We start from the raw sequence: 26,607 nt of genomic DNA, 5'->3' as shown, positions 1-26,607 counted from the left end.
TCTTTTATACCATATCGGACCCTGTGGCGCAAAACTATATGGGGGTTCAGGTGTTTGTGGATGTAAATGAAAGAGATTTCTGATCAATTAACAGCAGACTTACACTTCCTTGGGTTTTCTCCGGGTGCTCCAGTTTCCTCCCACACTACAAAGACATTCAGGATTGTAGGTTAATTGACCTGTAAATTGTAAATTGTCCCCAGTGTGTAGGATAGTGCTACTGTACGGGGAGGACGTTAGTCCATGTGCTCTTGGTGGACTGAAGGGCCTGTTGCCACATTGTATCTCTCGAGATCAAAGACTAAAAGCTTTTCAGTATACCTCGGTACAGGTGACAATAATAAACCTAGACCTATGCTTACATGAAAGTCCATGATTAGATTTTTGTGGTGAAAAGCCACTGGTCTCTTGTGCCAAGTCCCAGCAAGTTTGGGGCCTCTGCCTTTGCAAATGTGGAAGTTGGGAATAGACAATAGATGCAGGAGTAGGCCATTCGGCCCTTCGAGCCAGCACCGCCATTCAATGTGATCATTGCTGATCATCCCCAATCAGTACCATTGCCTTCTCCCCATATCCCCTGACTGTTATTTTTAAGAGCCCTAAGACAGAGAACCGGCCTCCACCCTGAGGCAGAGAATTCCACAGACTCACAACTCTCTGTGTTTCCTCATCTCTGTTCTAAATGGCTTACCCCTTATTCTTAAACTGTGGCCCCTGGTTCTGGACTGCCCCAACATCGAGAACATGTTTCCTGCCTCTAGCGTGCCCAAACCCTTAATAATCGTATATGTTTCAATAAGATATCCTCTCATCCTTCTAAACTCCAGAGTATACAAGCCCAGCCGCTCCATTCTCTCAGCATATGACAGTCCCGCCATCCCGGGAATTAACCTTGGAAACCTACGCTGCACTCCCTCAATAGCAATAATGTCCTTCCTCAAATGAGGGGACCAAAACTGCACACAATACTCCATCCAGGTGGTCTCACTAGGGCCCGATACAACTGCAGAAGGACCTCTTTGTTCCTATACTCAACTCCTCTGTTATGAAGGCCAAAATGCCATTTGCTTTCTTCACTGCCTGCTGTACCTGCATGCTTACTTTCATTGATTGATGAACAAGGACCCCCAGATCCCATTGTACTTCCCCTTTTCCCACTTGACACTTAGATAATAATCTGCCTTCCTGTTTTTGCTACCAAGGTGGATAACCTCACATTTATCCACATTAAACTGCAACTGCCATGCATCTGCCCACTCACCCGACCTGTCCAAGTCACCCTGCATTCTCATAGCATCCTCCTCACGGTTCACACTGCCACCCAGCTTTGTGTCATCTGCAAATTTGCTAATGTTACTTTGAATCCCTTCATCTAAATCATTGATGTATATTGTAAATAGCTGCAGTCCCAGCACCGAGCCTTGCGGTACCCCACTAGTCACTGCCTGCCATTCTGAAAGGGACCCGTTAATCCCTACTCTTTGTTTCCTGCTTGCCAACCAATTTTCTATCCATGTCAATACCCTACCCCCAATACCATGTGCCCTAATTTTGCCCACTAATCTCCTATGTGGGACCTTATCAAAAGTAACTTGCTAATGCTCACCTCTGGTGCTGCAAGGCGTGTGCTCTCAACACGTGACACCTTGTGCCCTCCTCCGAAAGCTTGTGTTCACATTAGCTCCGACCACTTAACCGAATAAGTGTTTTTGTTGTCATATGCACATGTACAGAGAGAGATACTGGTGCAATGAAAATCACGGGCACATTGACAACCAGACACACAAAAAATAAATTATAGATAAATAATAAATAAATTACACTCTATATTCTGTAAGAGAGTGAAACGAAAAAAAGACTGTGCAAAAAATAAGACATCAAAGCAAAACACAATTTAAAAATACATATGAAAGCACAGCAAATACACACAAATATAATTTTGGCAAAGGAAACATTGCTTGCCATTACCTACACAGATGCTGCCTAACCCACTGAGTTCCTCCAACACTTTGTGTTTTAGTTTAGAGATGCAGCATGGAAAAAGTCCTTTCGGTTCACCGAGTATCGACCATCGATCACCCTGTTCGTACTAGTTCGATGATATCCCACTTTTGCATCCACACATTAGGGGAAACTTTACTGAGGCAAACTAACCTACAAAGCCGCATGTCTTTGGGATGGTGGATGAAACCGAAGCGCCTGGAGGAAACGCAGAATGTCCAGAAACCGTTTATGAAGAGAGCTGACAAACCTGAGATGAAGCTGATAAATGCAGCTGACACAAATTCATAATGCACCTGTTCCAATATATTTATGTTAACACTTACCAAGATTATTTTTCATTTTTCTTTTGGCAGCACTTAATTCCGACAGAAACTATATACTTTCTTCACTGGATGTTTCCAGGTTTCATTTAAGTTGCCGCTATTTATAATCAATGTATTAACATTTTAAACTACTGGTACTAGGACTCAAGACTTGTCCATTAATCTGTCTTTGGGCTACTGACATGCACCCAGTCTTTCTTCTGCACACAAGGGACTGTCTGCACAGCCTTTATTATGTAATCACAAAGTAAGGGGGGCACAGCTGGTAGAGCTACTGCCTCACAGCGCTAGAGTCCCAGGATTGATCCTAACCTCAGGGGCTGTCTATGTGGATCTAACATCCACACAAGCTGTTTAACCTGATATAACTAAATATTTTCTATGTCAATAGTGAGCATGTTTCTGCCCTGGCCTTCATCCTGAAAGAATTGTCAACGAATCAAAAAAATTGAGGTGAAAGGTCTCTCCGAGAGTGAATAGAAAATGGAACTTGCTACCACATGATTGTCAGCTATTGAAACACATTGTAAGATAATATTGAGTGTGGAACAAGTGAATAAGAATGTGTAGGAAGAACTGCGGATGCTGGTCTACACCAATGATAGGCACAAAATGCTGAAGTAACTCAGCGAGTCAGACAGCAAATCTGGATAAAAGGATAGGTGACGTTCCGGGTTGAGAACCTTCTTCAGACCCTCAATAAGGATAGTTGTACATGCTTATTTAAGCACGGCAAGGAGGCATGGCTCAAAATTCCTTTGAATGCATCCCCGAATGTATCCACAGTGGAAATGCATCCTGCGGTACCCTTTCGGAAAAAGCATGGCAGTGCAATTAAAGTCATTTGGAGATGTTACCTTGAAACTACAGGCATTTCACAAATCGGTGAACCACCTTATTCATACAAAAACAATGAAGGTTTCTGAAAGTAATGAAGATGTAAATAGTAGAGGTGCAATCCTACAGGTCTCATTGAAGAAGCAACGGAGGAATTGTGGGCTGGTAATTTTGTCACACTACGTTGAAGGAAAAGGGGCAAGCTACAAGGAAATTCAGACAAACCAACACTTATTGTGATTTTCCAAGAGTGTGTATTCAAGGGTAAAATAAACTGCATTTAAGGGCGTGGGTTTGACTTTAGAGAAATAACGTGAAATAGGCCTTTGGCCCACCTAGTCTGCACTGACCATACACAAGCACAATCCCACACACTAGAGGGAGTTTACAATTAACCTCCAAACCTGTACGTCCTTGGAATGTGGGACGAAACTGGAGTACCCAGAGAAAACCCACATTGTCACGGGGAGAACGTATAAACTCCGTACAGACAGCATCCACGGTCAGGATCGTACCCAGGTCTCTGGTGCTGTAAGACACCAAATCTACCGCTGAGCTACTGTGCTGCCCTAGGATATTCCAGGAAAGCCAGCATGGGCACAAAGCGCTGGGGTAACTCAATGAGTCAGCATCTCTGGAGAACATGGATAAGTGGCCATGGATAAGGTCAGGACTTCTTTTTTTCAGATCCGTATTCATTTTCTCCAGAGATGCTGCCTGACCTGCTGAGTTACTCGCTAACTTTGTGTCCATTTATGTAAACCAGTGTCTGTAGATCCATGTTTCTACAAAGCCAGCATGATTTCCAATCCTACATGTGACATGGACCGTGTTCTGGAGTTCAGAAGTTCAGAAGTTCGCTGGAGTTCAGAAGGACGAGGGGACACCTCATTGAAATTTATCAAATAATAAAAGGTCTGGATAGAATGGATGTGGAGAGGATGTTTCCATTAGTGAGAGTGTCTAGGACCTGAGGGCACAGCCTCACAATAAAAGGACGTACTGTACCTTTAGAAAGGAGATGAGGAGGAATTTCTTTAGCTAGAGGATGGTGAATCTGTGGCCAAGTCATTGGGCATTTTTAAAGATTGACAGGTTCTTGATTAGTAAGGATGTCAAAGGTTATGGGGAGATGAATGGGTTTGAGAGGGAAAAATAGAACAGCCATGATTGAATGGCGGAATAGACTTGATGGGCTGAATGGCCTAATTCTGTTCTTGACTTATGAACGTGTGCTTTAATGTTTTTCTGGAGAACATGGATAGGTGACGTTTCGGGTCAAATCCCAATCGACACCTTGATACAGTGGCTGTGGATTTGGGAGGTCTGATGTTTTGTGGATGTCCACATATTTAGGAAAGATTTGTTTAAACTCCTGCTGCATTGGACGTCTGAACTAAGTGTGGCAACAAACAGGGAAGACTGGAGACGAGTTGACTCTTCTCCGCGATGGGCCTCACTTGCGGTGTTTGATATCTTCTCCTCTATTTTTCTTTCTCTGCCAGAAAGAACTGGGAGATAAACATTCGGAGAGCATCGACAAGGTGCGCCAGCTGCTTCCGTTGCCAAAGCAAACCTGCGACGTGATCACCTGTGAGCCGATGGGATCTCTGATCGACACGAAAGGCAACAAAATTGCAGGATTTGACTCCATTGATAAAAAACAGGCAGGTATTCTGTGAGGGTAGAGTTAGTGACCTTCAATTAAGTTTTTGCCTTTAGTTTCAATAACATTTCATGGCTGTATGGTGGCGGGGCTGGTAGGGGTATCCTATTGAAATAGCAATGAGATGTGTGTGAAGTGCACCCTGAAACAGGGCCACATTTTCCTTGTGGCTGTGCTACTTGGAATCAGAACTTAACTCTTTGAGCGGCACACTGGCGCATTTGGAAGACCCGCTGCCTCACAGCACCAGAGATCCAGGTTCGATCTTGACCTCGGGTGCTGTCTGTGTGTGTCTCATTGTGAACGTGTATGTTTCCTCTGGGCCCTCCGGTTTCCTCACACATCTCCTGTGACTGGTGGTGTGCCTCAGGGCTCGGTGCTAGGCCCATTACTGTTTGTCATCTACATCAAAGATTTGGATGAGAACACACGTGGCAGGATTAGCAAGTTTGCTGATGATACGAAAGTGGGTGGTTTTGCAGAAAGTGAAGATGGTTGTGATAAATTGCAGCAGGATCTTGATCGGTTGGCCAGGTGGACTGAGGAATGGTTGATGGAATTTAATACAGAGAAATGTGAGTTGTTGCATTTTGGGACGTCCAACATGGGCAGGACATACACAGTAAATAGTAGGGCTCTGTGGAGTGCTGTAGAGCAGAGGGATCTAGGAGTACAGGTGCATGGTTCCTTGAAGGTCGAGTCGCAGGTAGATATGGTGGTCAAAAAGGCTCTTAGCACATTGGCTTTCATCAGTCAGAGTATTGAGTATAGAAGTTGGGAGGGCATGTTGCAGTTGTGTAAGACGTTGGTGAGGCCGCATTTAGAGTATTGTGTTCAGTTCGGGGCACCATGTTATAGGAAAGATATTATCAAGCAGTAAATGGTACAGGAAAGAATTATGAGGAAGTTGCCAGGATTAGAAGGTCTGAGCTGTAGGGAGAGGTTTAGGCGGGGACTATTCCTTGCAGCGCAGGATGATGAGGGGTGAACTTATAGAGGTGTATACAATCATGAGAGGAATAGATCATGTAGATGCACAGAGTCTCCTGCCTAGTGTAAGTGAATCGAGGGCCAGAGGACATAGGTTCATGGTGAAGGGGAAAAGATTTAATAGGAATCTGAGGGGTAACTTTTTCACACAAAGGGGGGCGGGTGAATGGAACAAGCTGCCAGAGACTACCCCAACATTTAAGAAACAGTTAGACAGGTACATGGATTGGACAGGTTTGGAGGGATACGGTCCAAATGCGGGCAGGTGGGACTAGTGCAGCTGGGACATGTTGGCCAATGTGGGCAAGATGGGCCGAAGGGCCTGTTTCCACGCTGTATGACTCTGGGACTATCCCAAAAGACGTGCGGGTTTGCAGGTTAATTGGCCTCTCTAAATCGCCTCTAGTGTGTAGACAGTGGACGTGACAGTGGGATAACATTGAACGAGTGTGAAGGAGTGGACTTGGTGGGATGAAGGGCACATTTCCATGCTATATATTTCAGTCAGTCAATCAAATGTTACTATGAATTATTGGCCATCTCTATTTGAAAAAGCCTTTGCTGTTATGCATAGTTTTTCAAGAAAGCGCCGGGCTAAAATAAAGGTTAGGTCATCACTAAGTTATAGCAGGATACTGTTCCTGTAATTTGTTTGTAACTCGAACATACAATCCTGGAGCTGTGCGGGGTGGAAATAGGCCCTTCAGCCCAACTTGTCCATGCTGAACATGATGCGCCATCTAAACGTGGCCCATTTGCCCACATTTGGTCCATATCACTCTAAACCTATCTTCGGCCCTTCAGCCCAACTCGTTCATGCCGAACAAGATGCGCCATCTAAGCTGGTCCCAGATGCTTGCATTTCACCCATAGCCCTCTCAACCTTTTCTACCCATGAACCTGTCCAAATGTGTTTTGAAAGCCACAATTCTATTTGTTTTTATAGCTTCTTCGTGCGGCTTGTTTCAGATACGGAATACCCTCTGAGTGAAACGTTTATCTCTGAGATCCCTCTTAAATCTCTCCTCTCCCACCTTAAGCCAATGCCCTTTTTGGAATCTCTGCCTTGAAGGTAAAAGACCGCCTGCTTTCACTATATCCATGCCCCTCATGATTCTGAACATCCCTCAGAAGCTTTGAGATCGGCAGGTGGCCATGGTTATGGATCACATTCAGGTAGAAGAGAATAGTTTAACTTGGCATGATGGTCGGCACAAACATAGTGAGCCTATTTCTATTCCGTATTGCCCTGTGCTATGACATGTCAGGGGTTATGGAGAGAAGAGACGAGAATGGGGTTGAGAAAAGATAGATCAGCCTCGATTGCATGGCAGGGTAGACTTGATGGGCCAAATGGCCTAATGCTGCTCCTTTAAGTTATGAACCTATTACTCAGGCAGGGGTACCATCAACTAAATTCCAGTTATTTTTTTCATTCTCAATATTCTAGCTGTCTTTTTTCATTGTGAGAATCAGTAACACTTGTGATATTTGTTCCACTCATCACTTAACGTCTGCACTCACCACTTAACACCCACTTACAGCCTGACTCCAGTCTGCAAAGACTGGGCCCTCGTCCACAAGCCACCCCCTCCTTGCTGCCCATCATCAGTCTGGCCACTTCTCCATCACCAACAATAGAAATTGAGGCGGTGGAGAGGCTATTCAGAAGACAGAAAAGCCTGAAATCTCCAGGACAGGACAATGTTTTCCCTCTACCCTCAAGCTCTGTGCCGAACAACTGCCACCGGTCTACACAGAAATTTTCAACCAGTCCCTGCAAGCCTGTACTGTCCCTGCCTGCTTCATGTTCTCGATGTTGGGGGAGTCCAGAACTTAGGGGCCACAGTTTAAGAATAAGGGGAAGGCCATTTAGAACGGAGATGAGGAAAAACGTTTTCACCCAGAGAATTGTGAATCTGTGGAATTCTCTGCCTCAGATGGCAGTGGAGGCCAATTCTCCCGATGCTTTCAAGAAAGAGTTAGTTAGAGCTCTTAAAGATAGGGGAATCATGGGATATGGCGAAAAGGCAGGAACGGGGTACTGATTGTGGATGATCAGCCATGATCACATTTAATGGCGGTGCTGGGTCGAAGGACCGAATTGCCTACTCCTGCACCAATTGTCTGTTGTCTATTGTCTAAGTCCACCAAGATGGTGACCCTGTAATCTCAAATTTGTATTACTAAGAAACCCTCGGACTATCTTTGATTGGACCTTACTGGCTCTATCTTGCACTAGATGTTATTCACGTTATTCACTTTAACGTATCTGTACACTGTAAACGTCTCGATTGAATTCATGTATTGTCTTTCTGCTGATTAATTAGCATGCAACAAATGCTTTTCACTGTACCACGGTACATGTGACAATAAATTAAACTAAACTATTATACCAATAACTATTTTAATCTAAATTGTGATCCATGCTCCACACCGCAGGGCCTCCAAGTGTCTACAAAGCAGAAGGTTAACCCCTGGGACTTATTTGAGGGACATAAAAATCCGGCTCCACTCTCCTGGGCTTGGTTTGGCACTGTGCGCGTTGATCGGAAGGTCATCAAGTACGAAGACCAGCATCACCTCCTCTTGTACCACACGCATCCCAAGCCCAAGCCACGGAGTTATTACCTGGAGCCCCTGCCGCTCCCACCGGAGGACGAAGAGGAGCCCCCCACTCCCGTTTCCCTCGACTCGGAGAAGAAGCCCATGGAGGTGGCCGACCAGAACAAAACCGGCCAGGAGGAAGAGAAAAAAAACAAGAATAGGAAAAGGAAGCCAAAGTCTTCAGCGTCGAGAATAGATGTAAGGACCAACTTCTCCCCATGTTATTACTCCTGTCTCATTACATTTGGGGTGGCAGTGTGAGCTGCGAGGAGGATGCTATGAGGCTGCAGGATGAATTGGATAGGTTGGGTGAGTGGGCAGAAGCATGGCAGATGCAATATAATGTGGATAAATGTGTCATTATCCACTTTGGTTGCAAGAAAAGGAATGCAGATTATTATCTGAATGGTGTCAGATTAGGAAAAGGGGAGGTGCAACGAGACTTGCGTGTGCTTGTATATCAGTTACTGAAAGTAAGCATGCAGGTACAGCAGGCAGTGAAGAAAGCTATTGGCATGTTGGTCTTCATTGTGAGAGGAATTGTGTTAAGGAGGTCCTGCTGCAGTTGTACAGGGCCCTGGTGAGACCTAGAGGATTGTGTGCAATTTTGGTCTCTTAATTTGAGGAAGGATATTATTTCTATTGAGGGAGTGCAGCGTAGGTTCACCAGGTTAATTCCCGGGATGGCGGGACAAACATATGATGAAAGAGTGGGTCGACTGGGCTTGTATTCGCTGAAATTTAGAAGAATGAGATGGGATCTTATAGAAACATATACAATTCTTAGAGGATTGGACAGGAAAAATGTTCCCAATGTTGGGGGAGTCTAGAACCAGGGGTCACAGTTTAAGAATAAGGGGTAGGCCATTTAGGACTGAGATGAGGAAACACTTTTTCACCCAGAGAACTGTGAATCTGTGGAATTCTCTGCCACAGAAGGCAGTGGAGGCCAATTCACTGGATGTTTTCACAAGAGTTAGATTTAGCTCTTAGCGCTAAAGGAATCAAGGGATATAGGGTAAAAGCAGGAATGGTGTACTGTTTTTGGATAGATAATCAGCCATGATGTTGAATGGCGGTGCTGGCTCAAAGGGCCGAATAGCCTACTCCTGCACCTATTTTCTATGTTTCTATGGCATAGTGGCGTAGCGGTAGAGTTGCTGCCCCTTAGTGGCAGATACGCAGGTTTGATCCTGACTACGGGTGCTGTCTGTACGGAGTTTGTACGTTCTCCCTTTGACCACTTGCATTTTTTTCGGGTGCTCTAGTTTCCTCCTACACTCCAAATAAGTACAGGTTTGTAGGTTAATTGGCTTTGGTAAAAAAAATTAAATTGTGCCTGGTGTGTAGGATAGTGTTAGCGTATGGGGTGATCGCTGGTCGGTGCGGACTCTGTGGGCTGAAGTTCCTGTTTCCATGCTGTATCTTTAAAGTCTAAAGTCTAATCTTCACGGGCGGCACAGTGGCACAGCAGTACAGTGCTGCCTTACATCACCAGAGTTTTCTAGAGTAATTGGCTTCTGTAAATTGTAAATTGTCCCTGGTGTGTAGAATAGTACTAATGTACAGGGTGATCGCTTGTCGTCGCAGACTCGGTGGGCCTGTTTCCACACCGTATCTCTGAAGTCTGAAGACATCAGTGAACAGAATAGATTTTTACAACAAGCCAGGGTGTACATCATTATCTTTGGTGATGATCATAAGCATCATCTAAGTTCATTGGCTATATTTAAGAGGGAGTTAGATGTGGCCCTTGTGGCTAAAGGGATCAGGGTTGGATGATCAGCTGAGTTGGATGATCAGCCATGATCATATTGAATGGCGGTGCAGGCTCGAAGGGCCGAATGGCCTACTCCTGCACCTATTTTCTATGTTTCTATGATCTATGCCTTTGGATTACTCATCAAGTAAACACTTGTTCTTAATGCAACATCAATGTGTTAAACGATGCCTGCGTTAGCAGTTCTTCTCACTAACCCGCACCTTTCTGTTACAGGACTATCAACAAAACAATGCATACCGAGTGCCTCCAAACTACACGCCAATGTCCTCACAACTGATGCACCACCCGCAGGCAGCCCCTTCATGGGGTTACAACCTCATGGGTCAGCTGCAGCAGACTGGGTTCTATTTTCAGAATCAGCCACTTCCACCTGGTATGTACGGAGATGTGAGGGTGCTGTGCATTTGGAATATTGGCCGACTCACTGGAGCAGAGTTAGGCCATTCCACCCATCGAGCCATTCAATCATGGCTGATCTATCAAGCCCATTTTCCTGCCTTCTCCCTGTAACCTTTGACACCCGTACTAATCAAGAACCGGTCAATCTCCACTTACCTGTTGGCCTCCACAGACATTTGCGGCAATGAATTCCACAGATTCACCGCATTCTCTCTAAGAAATTCCTCCTCATGTCCTTTCCAAAGGTATGTCCGTTTTTGCTGAGGCTATGGACTCTGGTCCTAGACTCTCCCAGTAGGGGAAAGATCCTCTCCACATCCACTCTATCCAGGCCTTTTATTATTGGGCAAGTTTCAATGAAAACCCCTCTCCTCCTTCTAAATTCAGGGTATGAGTTGAACTAAGTAGCACAGGTCCAGATTACGAAATGGTAAACTTGCAGACCAACCTTGGAAATTCCATTTCTCACAAACATTAGGGTAACATTATTAATAGACTCCTTGTTTTTCCTCGTGAAGCGCTTGTGGTTACATCAAAGCATTGGATGGTCAGTTTATTGAGAATCAAGAACCTACACACAACCTGAGTGACCTTTTGGTTAGTGTAGTAATGGTTACTTGTTATAAAAGTAGGGGAACAACAGATCCGGTGAGTTAAGACTTTCTGCATGACTTTCTTCATGTGCTTAAGGAGTTGAGTATCATTATTGGTTTATAATCCAGTAGCCTGGTGCATTGAACCAAAGACATAGCAATTGAGGGATTTAAAATCAGTTACGTAAAATATGTGGGCTTATAAAAAAATCTTGCAGTAATAACATCAACCATGAAACAACCAGACTATTGTTAAAAACCATCTGGTTTACCATCTAAACCTTGCCTGGATTACGTCTGTCTCCAGACTCACAGAAAAACAGTTGCCTCTAAATGTACTCCATAGTATTCCATATTAGACACACCATCCACCAACAGTTACTGATCGACTTTAAGCATTGGACTTAGGTAATGAACGATTTATTTAAAATCATCTTGGGATATTATTCGCTCCAGCACTATGCAAGTTAGCCCCTCACGTATGCTTGCATGCTTTGAGTCAGAAGGTTAGATCCTTAAACCAGGAATTGCTGGGAATGTTATAGAGGTGTACTAGACTAAGTTGGACGCATTGGGTCCCAGCATCACACAGGAGGGCTGATTCCCCCAATGCAATATTCCACCTCTCCACCAATTCCAATATTGGTGGCCAATGGGGGGGGGGGGGTGCTTTCTGGAGCGCTAGTATGGGTGTTGTGGGCTGCCTGTTGTGCTGGAAGCTCACTCACTCACGGCTGGTGGGCTGGCAGTTGACTCATGGCTATTCCTTGAAATTCCATTTCAAGCAGGGTGCAGGGCCAACAAATTCAAGTGCAGTTTCTTACCACTTCAAGCAGGGTGCTAGGTCACCAAATTCAAGTGCAGTTTCATACCATTTCAAGCAGGGTGCAAGACCAATAAAGACAGCGAGTCATGACCTCTCCCTCCTCCATCTTGCAGACGCTGAGCCACGCCCACACTTCTGGGGTTTATAGTCCCTCCCACCAGACGGGGCGTGGCCTTCATGGCGTGATTGACAGGAGAGAGAATCTCAACATTTTTTAAACATTATTTTTCATCGATGGGAAAAACCCTCTTGTCCTGCACAGCGGAGGGGGACTCTTGGTAAGATGGCCAAAAATCACAGCTGTAAATGGCAGCGTTTTTTCTAAAATCAATATACAGAACAACAGGAAGTGGTCAAGATCAGACTTTTAGTAATATAGATAACATGGAAACAGGCCGTTTTTCACCCACCTTGCCCATGCTGATTACAGATACAGAGATGCAGTGCGGAAATTGACTCTTCAACCTACCGAGTCCAGGCCGACCAGCGATCACTCCGTACGCTAACACTATCCTACACACTAGGGATAATTTTTACCTGCACGTCTTTGGAGCGTGGGAAGAAACTGGAGCATCTGGAGAAAACCCACGTGGTCACAGGGAGAACGTACAAACTACGTCCATACTGCACCCACTGTCAGGATCAAACCCGTGTCCCTGGCGCTGTGAGGCAGCAACTCTACCGCTGCGCTGTTGTGCCGCTCTTAACATGGCAATTGTGTGTATTTGGCTAATTCCTCGCTCTAATATTCCTCAAATAACCAGGAAATTACCAATCTGAATTTTGAGTGGAATCGATGACAAAGTCTCCACCATCTTCCAGGTTAAAGAATCCAAAGAATATTAGAAAAAGGATTAAAGATTATGGGGAGAAAGCAAGAGAATGGGGTTGAGCTTTTCACTGTACCACAGTTCACGTGACAATAAACTAAACTCAAACGAGGGAAAAATAGATTAGCCGTGATCAAATGGCAGAGCTGACTCCATGGGCTAAATGACCTAATTCTGCGCCTATTATAAGCCCCCGGAGGGCGGCTTGGTGGTGCAGCGGTAGAGTTGCTGCCTTACAGCGCTTGCAGAACAGGAGACCCGGGTTCGATCCTGACTACGGGTGCTGTCTGTATGGAGTTTGTACGTTCTCCCCGTGACCGCGTGAGTTTTCTCCGAGATCTTCAGTTTCCTCCCACACTCCAAAGATGTGCAAGTACTGTACATAGGTAAATTGGCTTGGTATTAATGTAAATTGTCCCTAGTGTGTGTAGGATAATGTTAATGTGAGGGAATCGTTGGTCGGCGCGGACTCGGTGGGCCAAAGGGCCGGTTTCCTCACTGTATCTCAAAACTAAACAAAATTAATTATTCTTCGAGTGGAGACATTTCTCCTCATTTTTAGACTAACCCCTCAGTTAGGAGAGGCATTTTCTTTATTTCTCTCTATCTAGTCCACTTTAAGATTTTGTTATGCTTGAGCTCAACTCATAATATTCTAAACTCTGGGGAAAAAAGAGGCAGGGCCTTATTTATCTTCATAAGACAGATCCACAATACCAGGAACTAGTGTTGGTGAATCTTTGCTGCACTTTCTCTACAGCAAAAATATCCTTCTTCAGGTTAGGAGATCAAAGTTGTCCACTATACTCCAGGTGTGGCCTGATAGGGGTCTGGTCTGTGTTGGGTTCTATCAGAAGCACGGCATGCACAAAATAATGTCGGATGCCTTTTTTTCATTCTGAATATCAGTAACAGTTGCCCTATTTTGAAGTACACAAAGATGGTGACCATGTCATCTCAACAGTGCGGGTGTCAGAGGTTATGGGGAGAAGGCAGGAGAATGGGGTTGGGAGAGAAAGATAGATCAGCCATGATTGAATGGCGGAGTAGACTTGATGGGCCTAATGGCCTAAGTCTGCTTCTTGAACTTATGAACACCTAGTTTTGTTTAGTTTATAGTCACGTGTACCGAGGTACAGTTTAAAGCTTTTTTGTTGTGGCTATCCAGTCAACGGAAAGACTATACATGATTACAATCAAGCCATCCACAGTGTACAGATACAGAACAAAATTAATAACATTTAGTGCAAGATAAAGTCTAGTAAAGTCCGATTAAAGGTAGACTGAGGGTCTCCAATGAGGTAGATGGGAGAGCCGGACCGCTCTCTAGCTGGTGATAGGATGGTTCAGTTGCCTGATAACAAGTGGGAAGAAACTGTCCGTGAATCTGGAGGTGTGCGCTTTCACACTTCTGTACCTCTTGCCTGATGGGAGAGGGGAAAAGAGGGAGTGAGAAGCTTTCCCTGAATCTGGAGGTGACCCTTAACTCCAAGAAGACCAAGGAGCTCATTGTAGACTTCAGAAAGTCTAGGAGCGGCACGCACACCCCCATCCACATTAACGGGACGGAGGTGGAACGTGTTTCCAGCTTCAGGTTTCTGGGGGTCAACATCTCCGATGACCTCTCTTGGACCCACAATACCTCAACTCTGGTCAAGAAGGCTCACCAGCGTCTCTTCTTCCTGAGGAAACTAAAGAAGGTCCATCTGTCTCCTCAGATTCTGGTGAACTTCTACCGCTGCACCATCGAGAGCATCCTTACCAACTGTATCACAGTATGGTATGGCAACTGCTCTGTCTCCGACCGGAAAGCACTGCAGAGGGTGGTGAAAATTGCCCAACGCATCACCGGTTCCTCACTCCCCTCCGTTGAGTCTGTCCAAAGCAAGCGTTGTCTGCGAAGGGCGCTCAGCATCGTCAAGGACTGCTCTCACCCCAACCACAGACTGTTTACCCTCCTACCATCCGGGAAGAGCTACAGGTCTCTCCGTTGCTGGACCAGCAGGCCCAGGAACAGCTTCTTCCCGGCGGCTGTTACACTACTCAACACTGTACCTCGGTGATTGCCAATCACCCCCCACCCCCCCCCCCCCCCAGACACTCCTTCCACCAGAAACAAATTGCACTACTATGACTGTATGCACGTAAATATATTTATTTATTGCTCATATTCTATGTCGCTCTTCTAGGGAGATGCTAACTGCATTTCGTTGTCTCTACTGTACACTGACAATGACAATAAAGTTTGAATCTGAATCTGAATAACAAACAATCTGCTTGTGGAACATGATGGCTCACTTACGTATTTTTCTCACAGGAGGACCCAGGTTGGAGCCGCCGGGCCAGTTCCCCCCCACGAGCACCAAGCAGGCGCTCAGTAACATGCTGCAGCGTCGCTCAGGTTCCATGATGCAGCCGCCCTCCATGCCCACCATCTCCCCCCAGCAACAACTGCTGCAGATGAAGCTCCTGCAACAACAGCAACAGCAACGTCTTCTCCGGCACCAGGTGCCGTCCAGATCCTTCCAGCAGGTGAGCCTCCACTGCCGTGGGTTGATGGCCGCGGGTTTGTACTACAGGTCCACCACCCGTTTTACGGCACCTCGGTTCCAGAGCAGGATTATCCGTTTTGCCAGACCATCAAAGGTCAAGGTCTCCAGGGAGTGGGCGGGGGGTACCAGCCCGTAATGTCAACCGGGGAAGTCAGCTGGAGTTCCAGAGCCACGGCAGCAGGGGGCAAATTTGACCCGCCCGTCTGCGCGGAAGTTTCAATGCGGTCAAGATTGGTCACCTCACCCGACCATTTTGCGGGGACTTCCAGGAGGCTTTTCAAGTGCGTTCTCATAATTTTGTCCAGATTAAAGGAGGTGCCGAACCACCAGTTGACGGAAAATCAGTGGGGGACCTGTGGTAGCTAGTAAAAGTGTTGTTAACATTTTTGCATAGGCAGCACAGTCACAGAGGCAGAGAGCTACGCAGCACTGAAATAGGACCTCCGGCCTACTCATCAAATTGCCTAACCAAGCTAGTCCCACTTACCTGGTCTATATCCCTCCAAAACTTTCATATCCAGTTTACTTTCGTTTAGTTTAAAGATACAGCATGGAACCAGGACCATCGACCCACCAAGTCCATTCCGACCATCAATTACCCGTTCACACTCGTTCTATGTTTTCCCACTTTCTGCCTACAAACTAGAGGCAATTTACAGTCACCAGTTGACCTATAAACCTGCACATCTTTGGGCCCCGCCAGACACCCGGGTTTGATCCTGACCTCGGCTGCTGTCTGTGTGGAGTTTGCACATTCTCCCTGTGACCTGTGGGTTTCCTCCGGGTGCTCTGGTTTCTTCCCACATCCCATTAACATGCGGGTTTGTTGATTAATTGGCCTCTGTACATTTTTGGGAGTAGATCAGAAAGTGGGATAACATAGAACTAGTGTGAATGGGATGATCGATGTTCGTTGTGGACTCAGCGTGCCGAAGGACCAGTTTCCATGTTGTATCGCTAATCTAAACTAAACTAAACCTAAACCTAAAACTAAGCGAAAACTAAAATTGAACTAAACTAAACAAAACAAAAACTATACTAAATTAGGAATAATTTCTGGGGCTAGATAAGTTGTATCAAAGAGCGAGAGAATGCAATGTGGATGCTTAATTAACACATTTGAATCTGTTTTTAATCAATAGTATGTAGCATATTGGCATCAGTAGTGAATATTTGATCAATGACTTAGATGCATATAATTTCTGGCAGTCCCTTGGTGTGTTCACTCTTATACCGTTGTTTCTTGTAACCTCATTGAAATGGCATCTTGAACTATTAACTACTTAGATACTTTCTGGGTGAAATAATTGTAAGAGCACTGAATCCTGATATACATCCGAGCTTGTGCCAAGGGACCTAACAACTCCTCACTCAGAAACGTCTGTTATTTATCATACTATTTTAGTTCTAGGAAGAAGTGATGTTCAAATTAGCTCCCCAGGCAGTAGTGAATATTTCCCAGCCTCGAATGTACATGTACTTCTGCCAAAGAGTGACCAAATTATAGTCTTTGGATAAGAGGTTGTGCATTTAGGATGGGGATGATGTGGAAAGTCTTCATGCAGATGCTTGTTTGAAGGACATTGACACCGAGTCCGATTTATGTTTTGCTTGTTCTCATATTCTTCTTTTTAACTACAAAAAATAGGCCAGGTTCAATCCTGGCTGTCTGTGCGGAGTTTGCACATTCTCCCTGTGACCATGTGAGCTTTCTCCGGGTGCTCCTGTTTCCACCCACATTCCAAAGACGTCTGGGTTTGTAGGTTAATTGATCTCTGTAAAATGCCCGTAGTGTGTGGACAATAGACAATAGGTGCAGGAGTAGGCCATTCGACCCTTCGAGCCAGCACTGCCATTCAATGTGATCATGGTTGATCAACCCCAATCAGTACCCCGTTCCTGCCTTCTCCCCATATCCCCTGACTCCGCTATCTTTAAAAGCCCTATCTAGCTCCCTCTTGAAAGTATCCAGAGAACCGGCCCCCACCGTCCTCTGAGGCAGAGAATTCCACAGACTCACAACTCTCTGTGAGAAAAAGTGTTTCCTTGACTCTGTTCTAAATGGCTTACCCCTTATTCTTAAACTGTGGCCCCTGGTTCTGGACTCCCCCAACATCGGGAACATGTTTCCTGCCTCTAGCATGTCCAAACCCTGAACAATCTTATATGTTTCAATAAGATATCCTCTCATCCTTCTGGATGCAAAACTGGGATAACATAGAACTAGTGTGAACGGGTGATCGATGGTCGGCACACACTTGGTGGGCCGATGGACTTGTTTTCAGGCTGTATTTCTAAATTAACCTAAACTAAACTAAACTAAAAATTCGTAACTATTGATATCAAAAGAATCAACCTCAATAAATCATCACATGATGAGCTTGCAAAAGATGCAATCAGGTCACATGCTAGATTGAACGATGAATCACTAATAGCCTAGGTTTTTCTGCATAATATCTAACAGCTTTTGAAGATAATTAGTTACGGGCTTCGCTGCAAATTAGGAGCGGTTAGTGTTTCATTACATTCCTAATTATATGGCGGTGGTTAGCAGATGTTTCCAGATCTTATGCATTTACATCCTAACAATGATACTCTGGATTCAGTTCATTTCCTTCTCTGGGAAGGTTCCATTAATTCAATGATTCAATGCTATTTTATTGTCACATGTACCTATGCACAGCGACATTCTTCTTTTTACACACTATACATAAAGTACATGTCTGGTGCCGACAAAGCTCCAAAAAATATTAATTGTAGTCTTATTTGTCCCTCTTTGTTCTCGCCCCCCCCCCCCCCTCGCCCCCCTCCCCCCTCGCCCCCCACCCCCCCCCCCCCTCCAGTGACCTCCCCCTCCCACGACCGAATCCCTCTTTATTCTCAGTGTCCCGTCCCCCCTCCAGGTCTCTCTTTATTCACAGCGTTCCACCCCCGCTCCAGGACCCTCTTTATTCTTGGCGGCGCGGTGCAGCGCGGCCCGTCAACCTCTCCGCGGCCCATCCTCGGCCCACCTCTCCCCTTCATACATTTCGCCAGCAGGCTGTCCCTCTCCTCTCCAGTCCTTCTGCCTTCGTGCGGGAGATTAGTCTTTGTGTCCAGAGGTCTACACCAAAAACCACTAAAGCTCCACTCTATGATCTTGGGTCTACACTGTCAGCAGCTGTGTCCTATGTCTCCAGTTGTTGGTAGGATGGTTCATTTAATTTAATTGACAGATTCTTGATCAGTACTGGTGTCAGCGGATTTCAAGAGTAAACAGGGTTAAACTGTCACATGTACCCAAACAGAACAATTACATTCTTACCTGCAGCAGCTCAACAGACCTGTAAACACAGTATTCAATAGAACATCATAATAAAACTAAAAAAAGAAAGTTCAATAAATTAAAACAAACAATGCCAGTGCAAATAAAATACCCAAAGTCCCTTAGTTGCAATCAAGACAGTTCGTAGTTCAAAGTTTAGTTTGTGTTTGTAGTGTTCAATAACCTGATGGTTGTTGGGAAGGTACACAAAATTGCTGGAGAAACTCAGTGGGTGCAGCAGCATCTATGGAGCGAAGGAAATAGGCGACGTTTCGAGCCGAAACCCTTCGAATCTGTTCTTGAACCTGGTGGTCACGGTTTTCAGACTCCTGTACCTTCGTCCTGATGGTAGATGTGAAATGAGAGCGTGACCAGCGTGATGTGGGTCTCTGATGATGCAGGCTGCCTTTTTGAAGCGGCACCTCCTGTAGCTGGACCAGGCAGTGTTCACCACATTTTGCAATCTCCTTTGTTCCTGACATTCGAGTTGTCGATCCAGGCAGTGATGCTACTGATAGCAGTCATTTGCAGAATTCAGCGAAAGGCTGACCTCCTGCAGTTGGCACATTGGCCCTTTTTCTGATTTTTTTACAAGCCTTCACCTTTCTGGTTTGAAGATTTCTTGGCATTAGTTTGTTTTTACACTTGAGTGTACACTCTTGGTGCCAGTGGTGTGCGGCTGGTCCATGTACACCCCCTTGAAGACCCACTCGATGCCATCCCATTGCACACGGCTGCCAATGGAACGTGTCTGCTGCTTTTTTTCCTCCTCAAGCACCAACTGTGAGCCCCAAAATACGCTAGAAAGTCACGCAGGCCCTTCAGCCGCCTCGGCCACAATGACCAAGGTGTCTTCCTGAGCTTGTCCTGTTTGCCTGTGTTCGGCCCATAGCCCTCTCAACCTTTCCTATCCATGTACATCCAAAGGTATTTTAAACGTTGTCATTATACTCACCTTCACCACTTCCTCCAGTTGCTCGTTCCATATGAACACCATTGTCTGCGTTGAAATTTGCCTCTCAAGTTCCCTTTAAATCTTTTCACTATCACCTTAAACCTGGAAAACAGACTACAGTGAAACCTCTCTATAACGGATCATATGCCTTGTCATTGTCAATGCCTTGTCAATGTCAATGCCTTGTCAATGTCAATGCCTTATCAATTTCAATGACCTCTGCAGTCTAACTAGCAGTCTATGTTCTTAAAGAGACAGTCCACCATAACCAAAATCCATTACAAAGAGGTCTATAATAACGAGGGTTTAATTTATTACAGTCCACCTTATCGATCCCCCTCATGACATTATAAACCTCTGTAAAGTCAACACTCAGAGGTCTGGTGAGGAAAAAGTGGCAACATTTATCAGAAATGTTTGCATGCATCGCGTAATTTAAGCTAAGGTGTTCATTCCAAAAAGTTGTCAAATAAAATGTTGGTCATAGTTATGGCAACGGATACTTTTTTAAATGACTGTTTACACAAATTGAGTTTGGAAGCCTTGTGAGCAGTAATGAGTTTCCAAAATGAAGGCGCCAGATCAAACCAGGATAATCTATGCCAAATCTTGTAAAAGTACAGGATTCTTGGCATGCAGAATAAGTCGTCTTACTGACATCTGTCTATAAATTAATAGTCAAAGCCAAAAGAAGTATTTATTCTGCTCCATGGAATCAGTAAGAGGAGATTTCTTATCCTCCCTCCCACTATTTTGTTGCCTTCTCTACTATCCAATAGTCTGATAATTAGATGCTGATACACATGATTCATGAGGCTGAGGTGCATTCTTATTAGTTTAGAGACACAGCGTGAAAACAGGCCCTTGGGCCCTCCGTACACTAGTTGTATCCTACACACTAGGGACAACTTACTGAAGCCAATTAACCTGCAAACCAGTAAAGGGCCTGTTCCACGAGCATGCGACCTGCATGCGGCAAGCGCGACCTAAAGGGCCGGACCCACCAGCATGCGCCTGAATGCGGCAAGCGCAACCTAACATGGTCGCTTGAGCCGTACGGCATGCGGCTAGCGCGACCAAACCAGAAGCGGGAGCCGCGCGGAGGTCGAGTGAGCGACACGGCGTCGAGGCGGCTGCAGGTCGGCAGGCCGTTGCCGTGCGGAATTTTTAAACACGGTCAGTTTTTCGGAGCCCCGCGCGATGTCGGGACCAGCTCCGCACAACTCCATACGGCTCCGGCGATCGAAGTGGGACCGGCCCCGCGAGGCCGTACGGCTCAAGCGACCACGTTTGGTCGCGCATGCTGGTGGGACCGGCCGTTTAGGTCGCGCTTGCCGCATGCAGGTCGCATACTCGTGGGACAGGCCCTTAAGTCTTTGGAATGTGGGAGGAAACCAGATCACCCAGAAATAACCGACGAGGGCACAGGGAGAACGTACAAATTCCATACATATCCCGTAGTCCGGATCGAACCCAGGTCTCTGGCGCTGTGAGGCAGCAACTCTACGGCTGTGCCACTGTGCCGCCCATTATGAATCCTGGTTTTCCATGGGAAGGTAACATATAAACACATCCCATACTGATTGAACCATCTGAAATGCTTCAAAAAAGCCTTCACAACCATATTCACAGCTAGTCAAAGGTATTGGTGTAAAGTTTGTATAAAGCATAGGACGCGAGCTCTATGTCCACACAGCCTTTAAAATGGATCAATAAATCATTCATAACCCAGAATAGCTGAGAGTAAGAGTTTGAGTTAATTTTTGTCACGTGTACCGACGTACAGTAAAAAACTTTTGTTGCGTGCTAACCAGTCAGCGGAAAGATAATACTTTAGGTGAGCTCCCCACTCACCAACAACACCACAGTCACATCTGTGGAGTCATTTAAGTTCCTTGGAACCATCGTCTCCAGGGACCTTAAATGGGAGGCCACCATCAACTCCACAGTCAAAAAGGCCCAACAGACAATGTACTTCTTGCGGCAGCTGAGAAAACACAATCTGCCACAGGCAATGATGGTACAGTTTTATACTGCTATCGTAGAGTCTGTCCTCACCTTCTCCATCATGGTCCGGTTTGGCTCAGCCACCAAGCATGACATCCGGAAGCTGCAGCGCATTGTTCGATCAGCCGAGAAGGTTGTTGGCTGTAACCTTCCCCCCATTGATGAAATGTACACTGCAAAAGCCAGGAAGAGAGCGGGTAAGATCATCTCTGACCCCTCTCACCCTGGCCACAAACTCCTTGAAGCACTTCCCTCTGGAGGGCGACTCCGGACTGTCAAAGCCACCACAGCAGTAGCTCTACTCAACAGCCAAAAGCCTCCTTTTGCTCTGGTATTTTATTTCATTCTTCACATGTTTAAATTATAATGTTTTATTTTTAATTGTCTACTGTATATCGTGTTGTTACTTGCAAGCAAATCACCAAGGCAAATTCCTTGTGTGTATACAAATTTGGCTAATAAAATGTATTCAATTCAATTCAATTCGATTACAATCGAGCCATCCCAGTGTACAGATACATGACAAAAGGAATAACACGAATAAGGTCGATAGTAGCTTAGGACTGCTCTCCAGTTGTTGGTAGGATGGTTTGTTTAATTTAATTGATAGACTCTTCATCAGTATGGGAGTCATGGGTTATTGGGAGAAGGCAGGAGAATGGGGTTGAGAGGGAAAGGTAGATCAGCCATGATTGAATGGTGGAATAGACGTGACGGGCCGAAGAGGCCTAATTGTGTTCCTATAACTTATGAACTTATAAAAGTATAAAAAGCGCCACAGACTTCAAAATATATTTGGGTCAATTTCTTTGGTGAAACAATGGCAGCAATTATGTTTTATAGATGAGTGAAGCATCCTATCATAGTTGCATCTGCCTGGGGTGAACTTTATAAATCAATAAACTTTCAGTATGAGAGATTAGCTTAAGCAAAACACAAAACGCTGGACAAACTCAGCGGGTCAGATGCTACCTCACCCACTGAGTTCCTCCAGTACTTTGTGTTTTTCTCAGGATTCCAGCATCTGCATTCTCTTCTGCCTCTTAGAAATAAGCTTGCTTTAAGTTTCAGAAAAGTGTTTTATCCAGAGTATGGGAATCAAGTACCAGAGGACATAGATTTATGGTGAGGAGGCAAAATTTAATAGGAATCCGAGAGATTTTTCACACAGAGGATGCTTTTTCACACTGGTATTTGGAACAAGCTGCCAGAGGAGGTAGCAGTTACTATAACAATATTTGAAAGACATTTTGATATAAATTGAAGACATTGGGATGGGCATAAAAGGCACATCGATAGGAAAGGTTTAGAGGGATATGGACCAAACGTGGACAGGAGAGACAAGCGTAGTTGGGGCATCTTGCTCGGCATGGGCAAGTTGGGCCAAAGGGCTAGTTTCTCCGCTGTATGACTGAGCTAAGAGAAGGAAACCGACTGGAAATATGCCATTAAATGAAAGAGGGGTTAATGGCATAATAGGGGGAGCACCATATGCTATTTAATTTAGTTTAGTTTAGTTTAGCGATACAGTGCGAAAACAGGCCCTTTGACCCACCGAGTCCTCGGCGACCAGCGATCACCCTATACACTAGGACTGTCCGACACACTAGGGACAATTTACATTTTTTTACCAAAGTGAATTAATCAACAAACCTGTAAGCCTTTGGAGTGTGGGAGGTAACCAGAGCACCCGGGGGGAAACCAACGTGGTCACAGGGAGAACTCTGTACAGACAGCATCCATAGTCAGGATCGAACCTGGGTCTCTGGCGCTGTAAGGCAGCAACTCCAGCACTGTGCCACCCCATGCAATCTGATACATTTCAGGAAAATCCACCCTCCCCACACCAGACCTCTTTAAATACTATCACCTTGTGCAAGCTTGCAAAGATTTTTCCCATTAGGCATCTCGCATTATAAAAACTCAACCAGATGAATCGCACAGGCAAATCCTTTTTTTTTTGCAACTGTACCACAATTATGTTGTAGAGATTTTGGTTGGAATTATTTATTCAGGGACTTAAAGGAAAATCTTAGATATGTTGCAGGATCAAAGTTGGACATTGATTATCATGTGTTTCCAATAAAACTGACACACCCAGCTGTGTCAAGTTACATTTGTTGTAGATTTGAGTTGGCAGTATTTTTGTCATCTGAGTTACATCAGACTCAACGTGGCAGCCTCCACACACTGCGTGTGTTTCGCAGGCAACTACAGCCAAATATCTGCTTCAGCCCAAAGATTTCCCAATGCTTTGGACCAAGTGAGCAGAGACAAGCAAAAATAGACTTAAATCTAGACAAATGACGCTGAAAGACAGGTCCAATGTTCTGTGGTTCTTGGACATATATTTCCAAACTTGTAATTAAGGATCATAGAGTTATATAGTGATGAAACATGTTCTTTTGCCCAACTTGCCCACACCAATCAACATGCTCCATTTACATTAGACCCAACTGAACTATCCTATCACCAACTAGAGAGAGGTCCTGACCTCCTATCCACCGACCTTTGAACCATCATTGATCTGACTTTTTCAGACAATCTTGCATTAAATGTAGTATCTTTATCTTTATCTATGCACTGTGGACGGCTTGATTGTATTCATGTATCGTCTTTTCTTTGCATGTATCGTCTCTAGATTGCATGTAAACAAAAGTTTTTCACTGTACCTCGGTACACATGACAATAATACATTAAACAACTGTTATAATAATAAACCATAATTTGTTTTAAATATGGATTAAACACAATTGTATCTATAATTTCTCTCTATTATATGGATGATATTTGTAAATGTGAATGATGATGTGCTTTTGATGTGAAATGATGCTATAAGCAAATTATTTCCCTCCGTTAAACGCTCCCACTGATTCTGTCTGCCATTTTCTTGCCCTTCTCCCCTATCCTTTTCTCTCCAGGACTCATGTAATCCAGCTGTTACCCTCCAGGATGGCTATAACAATTTCAGCATTATGGTAACCCAGCAATTTGCATTCACTTTTCTGCTTTACGTTACTTCATTTTAAATTTACTTCTTTTTTTTAAAAACTTTAAACCAAAAGCTGTTACAAAGGATTCCTTACAAAAGGCTGCCACAGTTTTAAAACATAGTCTGAATTATCTGAGCCAAGTAACAAGGAGGACGAACAGCCAATGTATTTTGGTAAAGGGAACTGAGCTCTAGTTTGAAAAAAAGGACACAACATGCTCGAGTAACTCAGCAGGTCAGCCAGCATTTCTGGAGAACATGGAGAGGTGACATTTCAGGCCGGGAACCTTCTTCAGTCTGATTGTAGGGGGGAAGAAAGCTGGTAGAGAGGAGCTAACCTAATTTGACCATTTTCCCAAAAAAATTATGAATGGAATAGGAAGAGTTGAAGATGTTGTGGGGAGAAGGCAAGAGAATGGGGTTAGGAGGGAGAGATAGATCAGCCATGATTGAATGGCGTAGTAGACTTAATGGGCCAAATGGCCTAGTTCTACTCCTATCGCTTATGATCATATGAGACAATTAACATTTTTGTCTTAATCAATCCTGTACATTGATATTAAATAACAATAGATAGACACAAAATGCTGTAGTAACTCCAGCATCTCAGGAGAAACGGAATAGGTGATGTTTTGGGTTGGAACCTTCTTCAGACTAGAACTGACCTCGCATGGGTTACTGCACTAAATATTCTATTTGCAACCACTTGGAATTAGCCTCATCTATTTAAAAAAAATAATCCCTTTTTTTAAATTGTCAGCTTTTGCTCTTATAATTTGAATCTCATAACTTTTTTGTCGACAGCAAATCTCAATTAGATTACTGAATATGCAACACCTCAGAAATAAAATGTTTCTTGTTTAAAAATGCAAATTGATGACTTTATATAATTGCTATCAGTATTTTGTATACATATCCCAATTTGATGAATCACCGATGATTTGTCCCAACTCGATGAATTAATGACTTAACATGTGGTCATTTATGGCTGGCCCTGGTTGTCCTGGCCTGCAGCTCTGCATCCTCCCCCTCCCCCTCCTAGTTAAAATGTTTCAAAGGAAGGGTCCTGACACAAAACATCACCTATCATTTTTCTCCAGAGATGCTGCCTAAACAGCGAAAGGCCAGGATAGAGTGAATGTGGAGAGGATGTTTCCACTATTGGAAGAGTCTAGGTCCAGAGCCCATAGCCTCAGAATAAAAACACGCACCTTTAGAAAGGAGATGAAGAGGAATTTCTTCAAGAAAGAACTGCAAATGCTGGAAAAATCGAAGGTAGACAAAAATGTTGGAGGAACTCAGCGGGTGACGCAGCATCTATGGAGAGAAGGAATAGAGTGAAGTCTGAAGAAGGGTCTCAACCCGAAAAGTCGCCTATTCCTTCTCTCCATAGATGCTGCCTCACCCGCTGAGTTCCTCCAGCATTTTTGCTACCGAGGAATTTCTTTAGTCAGAGGGTGGTGAATCTGAGGAATTCATTGCCACAGACGGCTGTGGAGGCCCGTCAGTGGATATTTTTATGGTGGAGATTGACAGATTCCTGATTAGTAAGGGTGTCAGAGGTTATGGGAAGAAGGCAAGAGAATGGGGTTGAGAGGGAAAAATAGATCAGCCATGATTGAATGGCGGAGTAGACTTGATGGGCCGAATAGCCTAATTCTGCTGCTATAATTTATGACCTGCTGTTACTCCAGCACTTTGTGTCTATCAAAGCTGCCCATGTTATCCTGATAGCTAATACCCACTAATCCAGGTTGTTAGTGGTTTTGATTGAAGAATAAGATGATGAAGATAATTCAACTGCTAATCCTTAAAATAATGCTGCTAGATCTTTTGTTTTTACCTCAATCCGCAAGTTAGTCTTGGAGTTAATACCTCTTCTGCAAACCAGTGCTTCTGACAGTGTGGTGCTCAGTCAGTGCTGCATTGGAGTGTCAGC

General features: G+C 44.7%; 1 protein-coding gene across 2 annotated transcripts in view; it reads left to right on the top strand.

Moving 5' to 3' along the window:
- The window catches only part of med12l (mediator complex subunit 12L), a 586,849-nt gene that overhangs the window by 535,829 nt on the left and 24,413 nt on the right, over positions 1 to 26,607 (top strand). For both annotated transcript variants that reach the window (XM_033031832.1, XM_033031831.1), the window contains exons 36-40: positions 4,670 to 4,831; positions 8,263 to 8,625; positions 10,424 to 10,583; positions 15,176 to 15,390; positions 24,598 to 24,654. In XM_033031832.1, coding sequence (XP_032887723.1) covers positions 4,670 to 4,831; positions 8,263 to 8,625; positions 10,424 to 10,583; positions 15,176 to 15,390; positions 24,598 to 24,654 — 957 coding nt within the window. The remainder of the gene's footprint in view (positions 1 to 4,669; positions 4,832 to 8,262; positions 8,626 to 10,423; positions 10,584 to 15,175; positions 15,391 to 24,597; positions 24,655 to 26,607) is intronic.

Source organism: Amblyraja radiata, chromosome 13 (genome assembly GCF_010909765.2).
Source record: "Amblyraja radiata isolate CabotCenter1 chromosome 13, sAmbRad1.1.pri, whole genome shotgun sequence".
Lineage (NCBI taxonomy): Eukaryota > Metazoa > Chordata > Chondrichthyes > Rajiformes > Rajidae > Amblyraja > Amblyraja radiata.
Note: the sequence above shows the minus strand (reverse complement) of the source record. Positions and strands in the feature narration are given on the sequence as shown.